Genomic DNA, 19,024 nt, shown 5'->3' with positions numbered 1-19,024 from the left:
CACATCAGACCAAGACTCTGGAGCAGGAACAGAAACCTGAAAAGCAGAAACCTACAAGATAATGATTCTAGTGCCGCGCCCGGAGGAAAAGCTTCTGGTGACATCGGCCACTTTACATCGTGCAGAAAATGCCACAATTATTCTCTGTTTCCTGGGCGGATTCTTCACTTAGCTCCTCCTGTTTCCTTTGACATAGCAATGATGTAAGAATACAGATATATATATATATGGCCAAAATAAATATCTCTGGACAGAACTAAAGACACAAGACAGCAAAACAGCCATCAAAAATCCCAGCTGAGACGTCTCAAGTGTCGTCACGATGCTTTCTGCACTTGTCAATGTAAGTGACATATATACGAGGATTCAATTAACTGTCTTAAAACATCCTTTTATCTCCCACATTTTGGTCCATTGGCAAAGACGTATACATAGATAGATATACTGATTTTTATTTTTCTGAAATCCACCTGTGGATATACTACGGATATATTTCAGGCTTGCAAAATAAGATAATAATAATAATAATAATTAATAATTTATATTATTTTATACATGACACTTTTGTTTTCAGCATGATATCACAAGACCTTAACTCTTACATATTTATTTGCTATATTTCTTTCTTGTACATTTATTTTGGAAATTCATGTTATATTTTAAACAATTTAACCAAAATATTCACAGTTTATTTTGTTAAAACAAATTGATATAATTGTTACAAACACTTTTCAAACGTTTTAGAAATATTTCCATCTCCTGCATTTTACAAGTGATGTGAGGATGGAGCGGCCTCTACTGGTTGGATCAAGCATTACACTCACAGGCAGTTTTCTCAGTTTAGGACAAATAAGTCTTTTGCTTTTCATATAGAATCACTGATATTTTACAGAATAAATTGCATTATATTGCTTTTACATTAAAAATTGAAAAAATATTGTAGACATTAAACTATAACCTGATTTATATAAATTGTGTGATGTCCTCTCTATTCTATATGCAGTTCCCCCTATAATTGGTTTATAAGACATTGATTTGATAGGTAATTCAGTTTAGCCCATTACTAAGCCTTATTTCCCTACAGTGTAAGGCTATGTGCGCACTTTGCGTTTTTTAATTTTTTTTTTTCGTTTTGAACTGCAGCATTTTAATGCCAAAATGCATGCGTTTTGATTATCAAGCAAAGTCTATGGGAAATTGTGATATTTTTTTGTGTGCGCACAATGCTGTTAAAAACGCAACCATATTTTTAGCATTTTTGTGATCAAAACCAAATTTGACAAAGACAATTTCTGCCAGAGAATGCGTTTAGAACTGCAAGAAACTCAACGCACAGTGTGCACACAGCCTTAGAGGATCGTCAGCTTTCCTGACCTGTGTTAGTAAATACTTCTATTCCTCATGAAATGTTTCTTCCTTAGATCTCTGATTTGTGATATTTATCTGTGATTCCTCCTGTGAATTTATGAGTAATCTGAACACTAGTGGCCGATTCAGAAAGCAGATTTTCCTAAAATTATAGTATAAAACTGATGTTAAACTTTGTGTCACTTGAAGGTGCTCACAAATGTAGCAACTTTTGCCATTTTTACATTGGTAAAGGCCGGGCCCATCCTCGTTCTGAAAAGTGAGTGGAGATTGGTATGGACGGGGCGCAAAGAAGCCCAATAAATTCATCATAATTTATACTACAGATGCAGATCAGCTTACAATAGAATATACGACGCATACATTTCTGCTGGTGGCACATAGTGGCTGAGAGATATCCCAAACTCATTAAAGAGGCGCACACTTCCTTAAGAATCTGTCAGATCTTACTCCAGAGCTCCCTTCATTAAGACAAGTGTAGAAACGCCAGTCTTAAAATGGAACCTATTAGATGTATTCTGCCCAAACCACAAGCAGCATGAATCAGAGCCCATCTGTGCGACTACAGCCAGATATATCTGGAAACGCTGCAAAGTTTCAGGAAGAACATAGTATGAAAAGCCGAGGAGAGACCTGAGGAGTCGATAATGGCCCGACTTCTTCTCTCCTGCTCCATAAATGCATATATGGGAAAGACCTGTCAATCAACAGGAGCGGGGCGGGTAGAAGCCGGCGGGGGGCACCGGACTGGTCCTCAACCGGATATTCAATCTATATTCTCTCTGTAACACTGCAGCATTTCATAGAGAGACTTACCTGGCTACAGTCACACAGTTTGGCTCTGATTCATGTGGACTGAGGTTCTGGAAGCATTAATCTAATGACAGGCTCCCTTTATGGAATTGGGGATTATTGTTACAATTTTCACTTTTGAAACTTCACTCTACACAACTAAATACTGATCATTCAGTGCTGCCATTGTCACACAGGACATAGACGCGTCCTGCTGGGGTAACACTCAATTCTCAATGGACTAATACATTTACAAAAATAATTATGGAAGAATAAGGGACAAATAGCGGAGGAATATTAGAGGAATAACAGGAGAATAAAGGAGGAAGAATGGAGGAATAATGGAGGAATAGCGGAGAAATAACACAACACTTAGTGCATATGTGCCCAGTTCACATACAGTTAACATTAGAGAATCACAGTTGTCAGTGTCTCATACTAGAAGATTTATCCCGCGTATTCTATAGTAATGTGATCTCCAACACATGTTCTAGTTACAATGTTTCTTTCTTGCAGAAAACTGAGAAATTTCATAAACTATCGAGACATCTTCACAAGTCTGCAGTGAAAGGTAAATATTTTTCATCTTACCCCCAACGTTCTCTCTTTCCCCTGAAAATGTGACCTTCATGTGACCTTGCACCATGAGGCCAGAATGATAGTAATGCAGAGATTGACTTTATAAGACGTTGTATCAGACACAGATAAAACAAACAAATGTAAGAACAAAGTAAAATCCCCTGAACAATAGAGGGTCAGGACACTTTACTAATGATACGTTTCCTTCTAGTGATTACTGGAAACCAGTTGGAAGACACAGTAACCAGCAGTTTTGCTTCATTTATCGATGGGATCCGCCCGGAGCATCTGTCTGATGTCGTCCGTCACAGAAGTAAACGCATGGTCCTGGACAACATTGGTGTGGGACTGGTTGGCAGCACAACACATGTCTTTAAGATTGTGGTGAAATACTGCCAGGTAAATACCCACAATTTTCCATTCTTTACATGGATTATTCTTGTCAAAATAGGAGAACAGGAGTCAAAAGGTGCCAATAAAGTAAATGTAATTTTATTAGTTATAATCATAAATGTGCAAACAGCAAAGAAGAGGATAAAATCACAGAGGGGTGTGAAGATGCATAGTCAGGATCAACAAAGTAAATGATAATAAGGAATGGCCAGTTGTAATAACATGAATAAAGCAGAAGGGGGATATCAAGGCAAGCACAATAGAAAAAATACATATAAAGTGCATGTGCATAGATACATGTAATAGCCTGCTCAGGCACCCCCAATGCATAAATATGACATGATTCAATCCAATAAATGTTACAATAAATACAGAATAAAGTGGCCAATGCGTATTAAAGTGGCCAGTGCATGATCCTGAGAACGCAAAGAAGAGGCTCCCCCATACCCCACCAACGTACGTTTCGCCTATGTGAGCACCGTGCTCAGATTCGGCTTCCTCAGGGAGGGAGAAGGCAGCGCCATGCTCGTTGCAGCCCGGGGGTTTTTGTTATAGAGCGCGCACATGCTTCCGCATACGTCACATCCTCAGGTGACGCGCGCGCACGTCGGCAGCATCCCGATAGGGGCGGGCCAGCCGCCGGGCGGCAACGCGCACGCGCGGGAGCAGGGACGCGTCATCCCACTCCCGCGAGAGCGCGGCAACCATAGCGACGGCAAGCACGCCCACAGCAGGAGGAAACAGACGTGCCGTGCGTACGGAGGTAAGTGACCATGTAAACACAGGACCAAAGAGGAATACACAACCCAAACAGTAACAATAACAGTGTAGAGAATAAAAGAACAATACAAGTAACAGATCCGATGTCCTCATATGCTTGATTATCGTTAGGTACAACGTATCCGGGGTGGTAAAAAGGTCCAAGGAGGGGAAGGTAATAGTCCAAAGACGGAATACTGGAAAAATGTACATAAAAAGCATAAAGGTTAATGGACGCATAAGATGCGTGCGCTATATGGTGCAACAAAACTAAGCATAGCGTATAGAAGAGAGAAAGGGAAAGCACAACAAGAATAAAAAATGGTTAAAAAATAGAATATAAAAAACACACAAACCCTAAAAGATAAAATTAAGGTAAATCCTGGTGATGATGAGATGGAAGGTCATGCATGTCAGAGGAAAGGGGCGAAACTCATTGTTTCGTTGAGTCCCTTTGGGACCAGCGTATCCAGGCGGTGGATCCAACGGGCCTCACATTGGGCAAGTGTCTTTTTAAGGTTACCACCCCTGGACCCGCTGCTCACCATGTCAATGCCCCTCACCTCCAACAATGCAGAATTGCAGTTGTGATGGATCTTGAAGTGCCGAGGCAACGTTTTAAGCAATGTGATGTCCATAACAGATTTCGCTGCCTCAATGTCACGAACATGCTCCCTGACCCTAATGCGGAGCTCACGGGAAGTGAGCCCCACATAGATCAGGGAGCATGGGCACACAGCAAAGTATACCACATGTGTAGATCCACATGTGATATATTTCCTGATTTGAAATGTCGTATTCTGGAGGCGGCACTGGAGAAAGGCATCATAGACCAGAGGATGTGTGACGGACTCTCCAACAAGACACCTAAAATTCCGACTTTGTATTTTCTACCAAAAATCCACAGGGATCCCGTCAATTCTCCGGGGCGTCCTATCGTGTCCGGCATCGAGGGGTTGTGTGAACCCATTTGTAAATTAATTGATTTCTACCTTAAACCTTTGGTCGAGACACTCCCCTCGTATGTTAAGGACACGACGGACGTCCTTAACAGGATTGACGGCATCTTTGTGGAAAATGATGTATTGTTGGTCACTGTCGATGTGGAGAGTCTGTACACATGCATCCGACATGTGGACGGTCTGGCAGCGGTCCGTTTCTTCCTGGGGATGGACAGTCGGTGCGGTAGGATGGGGGATTTCATCCTCGAGTTGCTCCACTTTGCCCTCACCCATAATTTTTTTATTTTTAATGATCGGTATTACCTTCAGGGGCGCGGCACTGCGATGGGCGCGGCCTGCGCGCCTTCGTACGCCAACCTCTTTTTAGGATTCTGGGAGAGGTTGGTTTTTGGTGACGATGGTGCGGGGGCTGGCGCCCATGTGCAGTGCTGGCTAAGGTATATCGACGATATTTTAATTTTCTGGCAGGGCACTGTGGAGCAGCTCGAGACATTTATGGGGGAACTTAATAATAACATCTTCAACATTAAATTAACGCATAAGCATAGCAGCAGTTGCGTTGACTTTCTGGACATTAAAATCTCCGTCGGTTCTGAACGAACCATTCAGACCGACGTCCATAGGAAAGAAACGTCAGTCAACGCACTGCTGCATGCTTCCTCTGCACATACCCCCTCCACCATCCGAGCTGTGCCTACTGGTCAGTTCCTCAGGATGAGGCGGATCTGCTCGTCGGACATTGCCTTCGAACAACAGTCTGCTGATCTCCAGTGTCGTTTCCGGGACCGAGGCTACAGCAATCGGGCTATCAAAAAGGGTTACCTTCGTGCTAGGAACACCCCTAGACCTCAGTTGCTCTCATATAAGTCCAGGGAGGGTCCCTCAGAGCCCGAATTGCGCTTCATTGGTACCTTCAACCATGAATGGAGCACCGTGAGAGGTATTCTGAATAAGCACTGGCCGGTGCTTTTATCGGATCCTGTGCTCTCGGACTTCCTACCGCGTGCTCCGCTGGTTGCAGCACGCCGGGCTAAAAATCTGCGGGACATTTTAGTGGCTAGCCACTATGTTCCCCCTGTTCGCAACCCATTTGGCTCTAGAGGTCCAACTGTGGGCTGCTATAAGTGTGGCCACTGCATGGCCTGCAGAAACGTGGTCCGATGCATGACGTTTTTTTCGTCTGACAGGGCTCAGACATTTCAAATCAGGAAATATATCACATGTGGATCTACACATGTGGTATACTTTGCTGTGTGCCCATGCTCCCTGATCTATGTGGGGCTCACTTCCCGTGAGCTCCGCATTAGGGTCAGGGAGCATGTTCGTGACATTGAGGCAGCGAAATCTGTTATGGACATCACATTGCTTAAAACGTTGCCTCGGCACTTCAAGATCCATCACAACTGCAATTCTGCATTGTTGGAGGTGAGGGGCATTGACATGGTGAGCAGCGGGTCCAGGGGTGGTAACCTTAAAAAGACACTTGCTCAATGTGAGGCCCGTTGGATCCACCGCCTGGATACGCTGGTCCCAAAGGGACTCAACGAAACAATGAGTTTCGCCCCTTTCCTCTGACATGCATGACCTTCCATCTCATCATCACCAGGATTTACCTTAATTTTATCTTTTAGGGTTTGTGTGTTTTTTATATTCTATTTTTTAACCATTTTTTATTCTTGTTGTGCTTTCCCTTTCTCTCTTCTATACGCTATGCTTAGTTTTGTTGCACCATATAGCGCACGCATCTTATGCGTCCATTAACCTTTATGCTTTTTATGTACATTTTTCCAGTATTCCGTCTTTGGACTATTACCTTCCCCTCCTTGGACCTTTTTACCACCCCGGATACGTTGTACCTAACGATAATCAAGCATATGAGGACATCGGATCTATTACTTGTATTGTTCTTTTATTCTCTACACTGTTATTGTTACTGTTTGGGTTGTGTATTCCTCTTTGGTCCTGTGTTCACATGGTCACTTACCTCCGTACGCGCGGCACGTCTGTTTCCTCCTGCTGTGGGCGTGCTTGCCGTCACTATGGTTGCCGCGCTCTCGCGGGAGTGGGATGACGCGTCCCTGCTCCCGCGCGTGCGCGTTGCCGCCCGACGGCTGGCCCGCCCCTATCGGGACGCTGCCGACGTGCGCGCGCGTCACCTGAGGATGTGACGTATGCGGAAGCATGTGCGCGCTCTATAACAAAAACCCCCGGGCTGCAACGAGCATGGCGCTGCCTTCTCCCTCCCTGAGGAAGCCGAATCTGAGCACGGTGCTCACATAGGCGAAACGTACGTTGGTGGGGTATGGGGGAGCCTCTTCTTTGCGTTCTCAGGATCATGCACTGGCCACTTTAATACGCATTGGCCACTTTATTCTGTATTTATTGTAACATTTATTGGATTGAATAATGTCATATTTATGCATTGGGGGTGCCTGAGCAGGCTATTACATGTATCTATGCACATGCACTTTATATGTATTTTTTCTATTGTGCTTGCCTTGATATCCCCCTTCTGCTTTATTCATGTTATTACAACTGGCCATTCCTTATTATCATTTACTTTGTTGATCCTGACTATGCATCTTCACACCCCTCTGTGATTTTATCCTCTTCTTTGCTGTTTGCACATTTATGATTATAACTAATAAAATTACATTTACTTTATTGGCACCTTTTGACTCCTGTTCTCCTATTTTGACATTGTTAGTTTGAGTCTGTGCAATGGTCTTATTGACCAACCTAGGCTAGAGTTTGCCCAGCATGACTTTTCATACTGCTGTATGGGGGTCCCTATATTTAACATGAATTATTCTTGTAGTATATTTTTGTGAGTCCACAAGAGGTAGTAATGGCAGATACTATAACAGCTTTTAAAAAAGGGCTGGATGATTTCCTCACTACACAAAACATTGTTGGTTATAAATGACTTAGTGACTAAATGTAGAACTGGTGGAGGAAGGTTGAACTAGATGGACCTAGGTCTTTTTTCAACCTATGTAACTATGTAACTATGTAACTATGAGTCTGAATTATATTGAATAGAGCCCAGATATGGGTGTACAGGGAGTGATACTGATAATGGGGGAAGTATTGAAGAACATTGGTGTATTCGGTATATTAATGCCACGTTCTGGGATACACATGTGATCGGGGCTCTGATATTTTGTGTCAGAGGTTCCATTAATACTTGTAAGTTATCATAAAATTATTATTTTGGTTATATTATTGTGTATGTTATTGATTATTTTAGGACCTGCACTTCTCATCCTATGGAAATTCCGCCTTTTGTTTAGTCTACGGCCAAAAAGGTTTAAAGCTTTCACCAACCCTGGCAGCCTATGCTAATGGTGTCGCTGTAAGTATATAGTATAAAGAGCCATAGTAACAGGAAATATAAGATTGTATTCAGCACTAACTGATCATCATTTGTCAATAAATAGGTTCTCCTGTCTTGTGATAAAAGTTTGCGGTTACTCTACATGACTGTTGTCTTCTGAATTCTTACTGCACATGCACCGCACACTGTCAGGATTCTCCGGTGAGAGCTGATGGTCATGTGGCCGTGAGTATACAGCTATGTGCCAACTAGACGTGCTCGGCCTCACTCAGTTCACTTGTATTGAGCACGTCTAGTGTGAATGTGGCCAGAAGGATGCAAATCTCAAACTTGCGGTCACATGACGATCCCAGCAATGGAGAATCTTGATAGTGTGCGGTGTGTGCGCTGTAAGGGGTACTTTGCACACTACGACATCGCAAGCCGATGGTAGCGATGCCGAGCGCAATAGTCACCGCCCCGTCGCAGCTGCGATATCTTGTGATAGCTGCCGTAGCGAACATTATCGCTACGGCAGCTTCACATACACTTACCTGCCCTGCGACGTCGCTCTGGCCGGCGACCCGCCTCCTTCCTAAGGGGGCGGGTCGTGCGGCGTCACAGCGACGTCACATGGCAGGCGGCCAATAGAAGCAGGGGGCGGAGATGAGCGGGACCCCGCCCACCTACTTCCTTCCTCATTGCAGCCATGACGTAGGTAAGGTGATGTTCCTCGCTCCTGCGGCTTCACACACAGCGATGTGTGCTGCCGCAGGAACGAGGAACAACATCGTCACATTGGTCTTTCCGAAATTATGGAAATGACCGATGCTACACCGATGATACGATTTCGACGCTTTTGTGCTCGTTAATCGTATCAAAAACGATTTACACACTCCGATGTCGACAGCGACGCCGGATGTGCATCACTTTCGATTTAACCCCACCGACATCGCAGATGCAATGTCGTAGTGTGCAAAGTACCGTACCCCTAAGAGTTCAGAAGTCTGCAATCATCTAGAGTGACTGCAAACTTTATCACCAGACTGGACAACCACTTTAATCATAACACAAAAGAAGGCTTATATAGATAATCTGTCTATTCACACAGGTGCACTCTATGGACTTTGACGATACATGGCACCCTGCCACCCACCCATCAGGCGCTGTGCTTCCTGCCATTCTGGCACTGTCTCAGATGCTTTCACATGACAGAAGAGTCAGTGGTGAAGATCTCCTGACAGCGTTCAATGTAGGGATTGAAATTCAAGGAAGACTGATGGGTTTCTCTAGTGAAGCAAAGAATATTCCTAAAAAGTGAGTAGTTATCTCTATAGAGCGCATAGTGACCATTGCTTAACCCTAGAACACGCAACCATAGAAATCTACCATACAAAACAAGTAACCTATCAGGCCTTCGAGGCCCCAGGTATGCGTTCTAGGGTTAAGAAAATTATGTTACATTGTATAATTTATTAGAATTAGTTCATGAAATGTTTTCTTTTTTACAGATTTCACCCACCCTCTGTCGTTGGCACCATGGGAAGTGCAGCAGCTTCAGCCAAACTTCTTTCTTTAGACAAAGACCAATGTACCCATGCCTTGGCAATCGCAGCCTCTCTCGCGGGTGCTCCAATGGCAAATGCTGCCACTCTAGCCAAGCCATTACACATCGGCAATGCAACTAGATTAGGGCTAGAAGCTGCCATTCTGGCTGCTAATGGTATGGAGGCCAACTCTCTCATACTTGATGATGTGCCCGGATGCTCTGGTTTTAGTGCTTTTTATGGTGACTATCAGCCTAAAGCTCTTGCTTCACCTGGAAATCAGTATGAATTTCTTCTTGAGACGCAAGACATTGCTTTCAAGTCCTTTCCAGCACATTTAGGAATGCACTGGATCGCTGACGCTTCTGTCTCAGTGAGGAACAGGTTTGAAGAGCAATATGGTTCATTTGACCCATCTGCCATTCAGACTATTGTTCTTAGAATTCCAGTCTCCAAATACATCAACAGACCCTTCCCTGACTCCGAGCATCAGGCTCGTCACTCCTTCCAGTTCAATGCCTGTACAGCTCTACTGGATGGGGAAGTCAACATTAAGTCTTTCCATGAAGATAAAATGTTTCGTAAGGAAATCCATAATCTCCTGAGCAAAGTGGTAGTGGAGCACCCACAAGACAATGAGGCCAACTTTGATAAGATGTATGGAGAAGTGGCCTTGCTGCTGAAAAATGGAGATGTGATTATTGGAAAATGTGACACTTTTTATGGGCACTGGAGGAAACCTTTGAGCCGAGAATCTCTACTGAAGAAATTCATGTCCAATGCTGGTGACATCCTACAGAAAGACCAAATTCAGGGGGTAATCCAGATGGTAGAGAATCTAGAGAGTATCTCCGATAGCTCACAGTTACCCCTCCTGCTCCAGTAACTTCAGAAAATGGTTCTTATTTTAGAGCTGAAAAGAAAAGACTGAATTCAGATGTTTACAAAGATTCCTGTAATCTGCCCAATCCAGCGGTGACCAATGATGGTCAATGTATGTTCAATAAGTCTTAGTTTGGATGTGAATATTTATGTATATTTATATTTTGTAAGTGAAGTGTCTGTGTGTTCATCGGAGACAGGATAGCCGTCAGATTGGGTTTACAAGACAACATCTGTCATAGAAAGATATGTGATTTATGTGTGCGCCGTGTGCACAAACCCTAAGTCAATGGGGCCGGCTGATCACCGCTGAGATCTCTCATCATATGGATCCAGCACAGTGTTGTGGCTTCGGTAATAAAATATCACAATTTGTATTATTTGTACAGTAACTAATCATGTATGGATTATCTGATTAACGGAATTAGATAAATGATTCAGCAACTTATGTCCAGTCTGGAAAGTTGGTGAATTCTGCTTCTGTGACCCGATCACAAGTTTCTCCTTTCTTTGTATATAAAACTTGATGAAAGTATCTACAATGATGTTTTTTATTTTGTATATTATTTGTAAGTTATTTAATAAATTTTCATCAAACAGTATTTAATATCCAGCTTGCATTCTTTATCACAGGCCTTTAGAAAATATATTTTTGATATCATAAAAGTTTAATGAGATGTTGTGATGCACCTTTACAAGAGAAAATGCATTAAATCCCCCACACAGGGGGCAAATTTACAACATAACCGGTAATAGAATAATTGGGGAAAAAAGCAGGAGGGAAGGTGCACGTAAATGCTTGCCATGCCATGACGCACCGAGCGCCTGTACTTGGTTTAAACAGTCATTCTGTGCAGAGTCCCTTTAAAGTCAGGACGTTTGATTTGGACATTCTAAAACTTTAACTTTTTCTTTATTCATTAGTAGAGTGACTTGTGTTTTGTGGTCATTTTCTTGCTACATGACGCACATTCTCTTGAGATTCAGCTCATGTACAGATGTTCTGGCATTTTCCTTTCAAACTTGTCTTAAGTCAGAATTCATTCCTTGATCAACTCGTTCTGGCCGATATGAAGTAAAAAAGGCCCAAAACGTGATACTATCATCAGTGGATGGCTGAATGGCAAAGTTTGGTCTTGAAGCAATCACAAAGCAGTGGCCCTTGAGTTATGTCAACCCACCTTTAGCCTGGTTATCTCTGGCCGCCACAATAAAGCAGCAGAGGTAACTGTCTTTCAAGATAATGGTGGCTGGAAAATAGATATGGAAACAGAACAGAGGTTACTACATAAATACAGTACCAGAACTGAGCCTACTACATAGATATGGAAACAGAACAGAGGTTACTACATAAATACAGTACCAGAATTGACACAAAACACGAGAGGCACCATTAGGTAAACAACCTGGGTATATTGAAACAACGCTAATAAATAATGAAAATATCATAGAATAAATTCAAAATATTTTTATTCCATCATTTTTTATTCAAACATAAACCACACCACAAAGGAGATCATGTTACATCCAAAAACCTGTCTCAGGTTGAAAAAAGTTTGGCATTAAAAATCTTATTGAACATTTAGGCAAAAAAATTTTTTTTACATGATGCGATAATTCATCATCAAAACGATGTACTCTTACTATACGTCGTTCCCAGATTTAATTAATTGGCTGTCTTAGGAGTATATCTCCATCTTGGTTATTTCTTAGGAAATTTTTATACAGATTTATATAGAGATTCAAAAGGCAAATGACTGTAAAATGTATCTTTACCTATCTACAGAAAATACATATACGCATATTTATTTTGTTATTTTTACTCTTATTGTACATCTGAATTACTCTCTGAAAATCTCCATTTTGTCAGAAAAAATCAATGTCAACCGATTAATTCGTTTATAAATTATAGAAAGGCAGCCAAGTTTCACATATGGGAAGTAATGAATACATGCACAAAAAAAACGAATTCTTGTTTTTAATAAATACAGACATATATCAGGAACATAAGGCCCAGCGGTTTAGAGGCAGGGTCACTGTGCCATATCAAATAAATCTCATATATGTATTTTTTAATTTTAATAGAATCTCAATGGCACAGAAAATCCCAATATCAGCGGTTAAGCAGATAGCATTTTGCAAATGAACCTAAACTTAGGCATATGTACTAATGACACGCCTCTACCACACAGCCGACTAATCAATTCTTAGCCAGCTAAACCGCACACGGCTATGATCTATGTGGCCATAACTCACTACAAGCTCACACTATATCAGGGGGTGAAACCAGCAGAATGGGGGAGAAATTGCCGTGCCACCTATAGTGAATCGGATCTCCACCCATCAGCTGGCTGATCAATTCCGTCAGCCTGAGACCGCAAAAGGTTGCAGTTGGTATGGCCCTGACAATATAGAATTCACGAGGAGTGCCTGACAATATCATACAGCATCATGCGAATCGCATACATAACATAACATCACTCTTCCACCGCAATCGGCAATGCTTGTGATTGAGCATAAACCAAACTCTAATGAATACCTGAGCAGTGGATGACTCTCTCCTTTCCCCGACGTACGTTTCGCGCCAGCTTTTTCAAGAGGGGCATGTCGGGTAGGGAGAAAGTTGCTGCTAATATATCAGTCCGCAACCAATAAGGAAAAAAGTGGGTGTGTGGCAAGTGTCCAATGAACAACATGAGAGGTGTGTAAAGTACACGTCACCATTGTAGTTACGGGAAGTGTCCAATGAGCGACTTGAGAGGTGTGTCGGGTACACGTCACCATTATAGTTACGGCAGGTGTCCAATGAACAACATAAGAGGTGTGTAGGATACACGTCACTATTATAGTCACGGTGAACGCTATCACTGTCTCCCCAAGGCTAATCAATGTCACAGGTACATCATTCCCTGCTATACGCGCTGAACCGCACATCTAAACCGCATGTCATCCACAGAAAACCTTGATCTGACAGCCTTAAAACTGCATTAAGGTAAATGCCCATAAAGATATTGCTAACACCAGTTCATACCAAAGTATTGCAGTCTATATATATATATATACATGCACATATGCAGTTCCCTGATTATATTGCTGAAACCAGCAGAGAAGACAGTTAATATCATATAGTTGCTGCTATCAGGATTGTCGGTACTTAGTGTTCTATCAGCAATATCATAAACCCAAAATCATTCATATAATTTTTATAACATTCATATAATTTTTATAACAATTCACATATATATGTCACATGTATGAATATAGCTGTTATTCAATGAATGAATGAATGAATGAATGAGTAGATGAATAAATGAATAAATGGATGGAGAGGTCTAGACTTTACAAATATTACCTTAGTGAATCATCACTTCTTAATATGTAAAGTCATTAACCCATAAAACTCCGACAATCGTGATATGCAACCATATTATCCTTATATTACATCACGCAGGAATAATTGTAATAAACCCACAGGGCAAGTTGTGAAAATCATGTAAATCACCCCCTTATTTACATTGACAGTGACTCAGCCCAAAGGAGGAAGAGAAAAGAGTCATAAATGCAAACTACCGGGACACCCACAGGTCGCTCCTGCAGTAGCCACCCAATGGGCAATCACCAGAGAGTGCAAAAATGGCCTCAATACCTCACACCACAAGCCAGGGCAACAGCAGTGCTCTAAATATTAATCATATTGATATAAGTCTATTTCCAACAAATAAACCAATAAATAATATTCTGGATAAATAAATATATAAATACATATAAGGAATCCCATCAATTTATTGTCGCAAGAGGGTAGTTTTAAACCAAAAATTGCCTCACAAAAAGTATTTTTTCTCCCAAAGAGTTGAATACAGCCACATTCTTTTTCTCTTTTATTATTATTTTTGACGGAAGATTTCTCATCTATTATTCACCACTGATGCCTTGTTGATAAGAATTGGTTTAGAACGGACCTAATATTAGAGAATTATCTGAAAGCAAACACAAAAATGGAATTATGAACTTAAAAACAACAACTGAATTAAAATCACCCACCCATAAAAAGACTACCAGAATCTTTAGTTTTTTAGCTATGCAAGAGAAAATTAGGACAACCCTTGAACTGCACAATATTGGGTTTCCTACACTAATCCTATGAAAATCAACTACAGGGATGAGATTTTTATTAATTTTTGACTTCACATGTTTATTTAATTCCCAAGAAAGGATCCATATCCATGGCTTTCATTTAACCCTTGTGGGAACATGGAGCCAAGGTAATAGATCCATTTACACTCAACCCTGGCTAGAGCCTGACCAATATTCCCTCCCCTTGGTCCAAGGCTGACCTGGTCAATGGCTGTAAATTTCAGACCATTGGGATTGCATTGGTGGAATGTTTTGAAATGCCTTGGTATGCTTTTCAAGAGAGTATCATCCTCACTGGTTTTTGCATTTTTGATATCTCTTAGATGCTCCAGGACTCGTACTTTCATTTCACGCGTCGTAAGGCCCACGTACATTTTTGGACATGGGCATTCAGCCACGTATACAATTCCCGTGGATGAACAGGTCAAAGTTTTGCGGATGTCATATACCACAGATCTATCAAAATTCCGAAAAGTTTTTGCCTTAGTACAATTGCCACACGCCTTGCAAAGACCACATGGGAAAAAAACCCCACAAGGCGGTATTAGATTTTTTATGACTTTGTTTTTTCTCATAGTGGCTATGTACAAGCAAATCTCTCAAATTTTTCGAGCGTCTAGCCACAATCGATGGCTTTGTGGGAATATAATTTTTCAATATAGGATCTGTCAATAAGACACCCCAATGTTTTTCAATTATTGATCTAAAATCACTCCACTGAGAATTGTAAGTGGTGATTAGTCGGGTGATTTTGGACGAGTCCTTTTGATCACCATTTCTTTTACCAAAAAGAAGATCATCCCTCTTGGATTGGACAGCTCGTTTATAGCCACGCCTAATACATCGCCGGCTATACTCGCGGTCCTCAAATCTTCGAGCTATATCCGTGGCCTGTCTGTGAAAATCATTATCTTGTGTGCATATTCTCCTGGCTCTAAGAAATTGGCCAACGGGAATCCCGTTGACTGTAGCCAGGGGGTGGGACGACGTGGCATGAAGCAACGAATTTGTTGCAGTTTTCTTCCGAAACATGTCAGTCACCAAATCCCCATTCTCTAAGGCTGAAATTTTGATGTCCAAGAAATCTAATTGTTTGCCATACTTATAAGTAAGCTTGATATTGAATTTGTTCAAACAAGGAGCTCCCACAGTCGTACCTAAGACTACCAGTGATCATAAGGATAATCTCAAACAATATAAATTTTGCTTGCAGAAGAAAACGAAATTATGGTGGAACAAAACTTCACTAGATAATTATTTAATGCAAAAAATTATTCCCAGAGGGTTGAGGATTCAGCTCTTTCCTTCCTTTGAACTGCACAATGAGGAATTGGTCAACAGATGGATCAAGGCGGCAGAGGGTTGTTCCCTTGAATTCATCAAAATTATCATTGACAATAATACACTGTCACTTAATAAATTGGATGAAGAAATTGAAAATCTTATGCAAATGATTAAAAAAGACCTCTCTCTGGAACAGCTTAACAAATATATGAATGAGCTAGAGAAAGATATAGATAAATGGGAGCTGGATATCAGCCAATTTAAAGCTAAAAAGTACCAACGAGATATGGGAGATTATGAAAGCAAGATTATTTATAGATGGCAACAACAGAAAAGTAATAGTCTCAGGAAGCCGTCTATACAAACCAGCGAGTACAATGCCACTGCCTCCATATCGGACAGTTGTGCCTCCTCTAGTGATCTGGATGATGCAGGCGATATCTACCAACGAACGCGTACACGCAGCAAACAATTAAATAAATATCCGGATATTTTTGACTCACGAAAAAAACGTAAGGACAAATATGATCAGTATAAGGTAATCAATTTGTCCGAGCATACGTTGTCTGATATTCAGCTGCGAGTCTTGGAAAGAGGTTTGACATTTTCTCCCTCTCAATTTCTAGATGAATTCACGGCGGTAAAGGACGTTAATCTATTTGCGCGAAAACTGGTCCTGCGTCGCCTGCACCATAAATCAAGCAACCAGGAGATTTTTACTACAGAAGTTGAAAGGGAGGCCTTGGAAAATCTGGAGGCATTGGCATTGGAAAGTGAATCTTCTAGTGGTAAGTTCCCAAAACATTTATTTGAAAAAAGTAAAACCTTTCCGTCATTGAGCCTATGTTCAGCAACTGAGGTGTTTACAAAACTGGTCATAAATGACATCAAAAATCTTAAAGCAACGAAAGCCAGTGGGACATCTAATTTAAATTATAAAGCAAGGGAAGCCCTTAAACAACTGCAACAGCTGGATGATGTCCTATTTAAACCCGCCGACAAGGGCGGCAACTTAGTTGTCTGGCCTTGTCGGCTATATGAAAAACAAGCATATCATTTGCTTAATGATTCAAAATGTTATAAAGTGTTAGATAGGAATCCAACTGTAGAGTTTCAGAACCAATTGGTAGCTATATTAGAAAGAGCCTTATTTGAAGGTATAATTCCTAAGACCTTTTTGGACAGCATAAAGAAGTTATTACCCCGCATGCCTACATTATACCTAATCCCGAAGATTCACAAAGATCCGCTTGACCCACCAGGGAGACCGATAATTTCGGGTAATGGCAGCCTGAGTGAGATCGTCGCCGTCACCATTGACCACTTCCTCAAACCTCTAGTATCAACACTTCCATCGTTTATAAAAGATACTACTTCAGCATTGCAGAGGTTAAATCATATTCATTTGGAGGAAGAGATGGTCATGGTGACGGCTGACGTTGAGGCTCTCTACACCTCAATTAGGCATGAGGATGGGTTGCGGGCTGTATCATGGTTTTTGAATGAAAGCAACATGGACGCATCCACTTCTGGTCTCCTGTTAACATTGCTGGAATACATTTTATATCATAATTTTTTCACATTTAATGGGCGGATTTATTTACAGCAGCAAGGAACAGCAATGGGGGCGGCATGTGTCCCCTCATATGCTAATTTATTTTTAGTTTTTTGGGAACGTCAGATTTTTTTAGGTGATTTTTTGCCAGCAATGTCGGGAGTCCAGGAGTGGATGCGATACATAGACGACATATGGTTCTTGTGGTCTGGACCCATTTCTGAACTGGAAAGATTGATGTCCAACTTAAATAAAAACAAATTCAATATCAAGCTTACTTATAAGTATGGCAAACAATTAGATTTCTTGGACATCAAAATTTCAGCCTTAGAGAATGGGGATTTGGTGACTGACATGTTTCGGAAGAAAACTGCAACAAATTCGTTGCTTCATGCCACGTCGTCCCACCCCCTGGCTACAGTCAACGGGATTCCCGTTGGCCAATTTCTTAGAGCCAGGAGAATATGCACACAAGATAATGATTTTCACAGACAGGCCACGGATATAGCTCGAAGATTTGAGGACCGCGGGTATAGCCGGCGATGTATTAGGCGTGGCTATAAACGAGCTGTCCAATCCAAGAGGGATGATCTTCTTTTTGGTAAAAGAAATGGTGATGAAAAGGACTCGTCCAAAATCACCCGACTAATCACCACTTACAATTCTCAGTGGAGTGATTTTAGATCAATAATTGAAAAACATTGGGGTGTCTTATTGACAGATCCTATATTGAAAAATTATATTCCCACAAAGCCATCGATTGTGGCTAGACGCTCGAAAAATTTGAGAGATTTGCTTGTACATAGCCACTATGAGAAAAAACAAAGTCATAAAAAATCTAATACCGCCTTGTGAGGTTTTTTCCCATGTGGTCTTTGCAAGGCGTGTGGCAATTGTACTAAGGCAAAAACTTTTCGGAATTTTGATAGATCTGTGGTATATGACATCCGCAAAACTTTGACCTGTTCATCCACGGGAATTGTATACGTGGCTGAATGCCCATGTCCAAAAATGTACGTGGGCCTTACGACGCGTGAAATGAAAGTACGAGTCCTGGAGCATCTAAGAGATATCAAAAATGCAAAAACCAGTGAGGATGATACTCTCTTGAAAAGCATACCAAGGCATTTCAAAACATTCCACCAATGCAATCCCAATGGTCTGAAATTTACAGCCATTGACCAGGTCAGCCTTGGACCAAGGGGAGGGAATATTGGTCAGGCTCTAGCCAGGGTTGAGTGTAAATGGATCTATTACCTTGGCTCCATGTTCCCACAAGGGTTAAATGAAAGCCATGGATATGGATCCTTTCTTGGGAATTAAATAAACATGTGAAGTCAAAAATTAATAAAAATCTCATCCCTGTAGTTGATTTTCATAGGATTAGTGTAGGAAACCCAATATTGTGCAGTTCAAGGGTTGTCCTAATTTTCTCTTGCATAGCTAAAAAACT

The 19,024-nt window shown here is 41.5% G+C and overlaps 1 protein-coding gene across 1 annotated transcript; it reads left to right on the top strand.

The window, feature by feature from the left end:
• The first annotated feature begins 269 nt into the window (after positions 1-269).
• On the top strand, positions 270-11,131 carry LOC142250545 (cis-aconitate decarboxylase-like). The gene is made up of 6 exons (XM_075322722.1): positions 270-343; positions 2,677-2,731; positions 2,951-3,138; positions 8,104-8,208; positions 9,281-9,486; positions 9,681-11,131. The coding sequence occupies exons 1-6, from the start codon at positions 323-325 to the stop codon at positions 10,600-10,602; spliced, it is 1,497 nt and encodes a 498-aa protein (XP_075178837.1). The 5' UTR covers positions 270-322; the 3' UTR covers positions 10,603-11,131.
• The last annotated feature ends 7,893 nt before the right edge of the window (positions 11,132-19,024 follow it).

Source organism: Anomaloglossus baeobatrachus, chromosome 9 (assembly GCF_048569485.1).
Source record: "Anomaloglossus baeobatrachus isolate aAnoBae1 chromosome 9, aAnoBae1.hap1, whole genome shotgun sequence".
Taxonomy (NCBI): Eukaryota; Metazoa; Chordata; class Amphibia; order Anura; family Aromobatidae; genus Anomaloglossus; species Anomaloglossus baeobatrachus.
The sequence above is the reverse complement of the archived record's forward strand: the minus strand, read 5'-3'. Positions and strand labels throughout refer to the sequence as shown.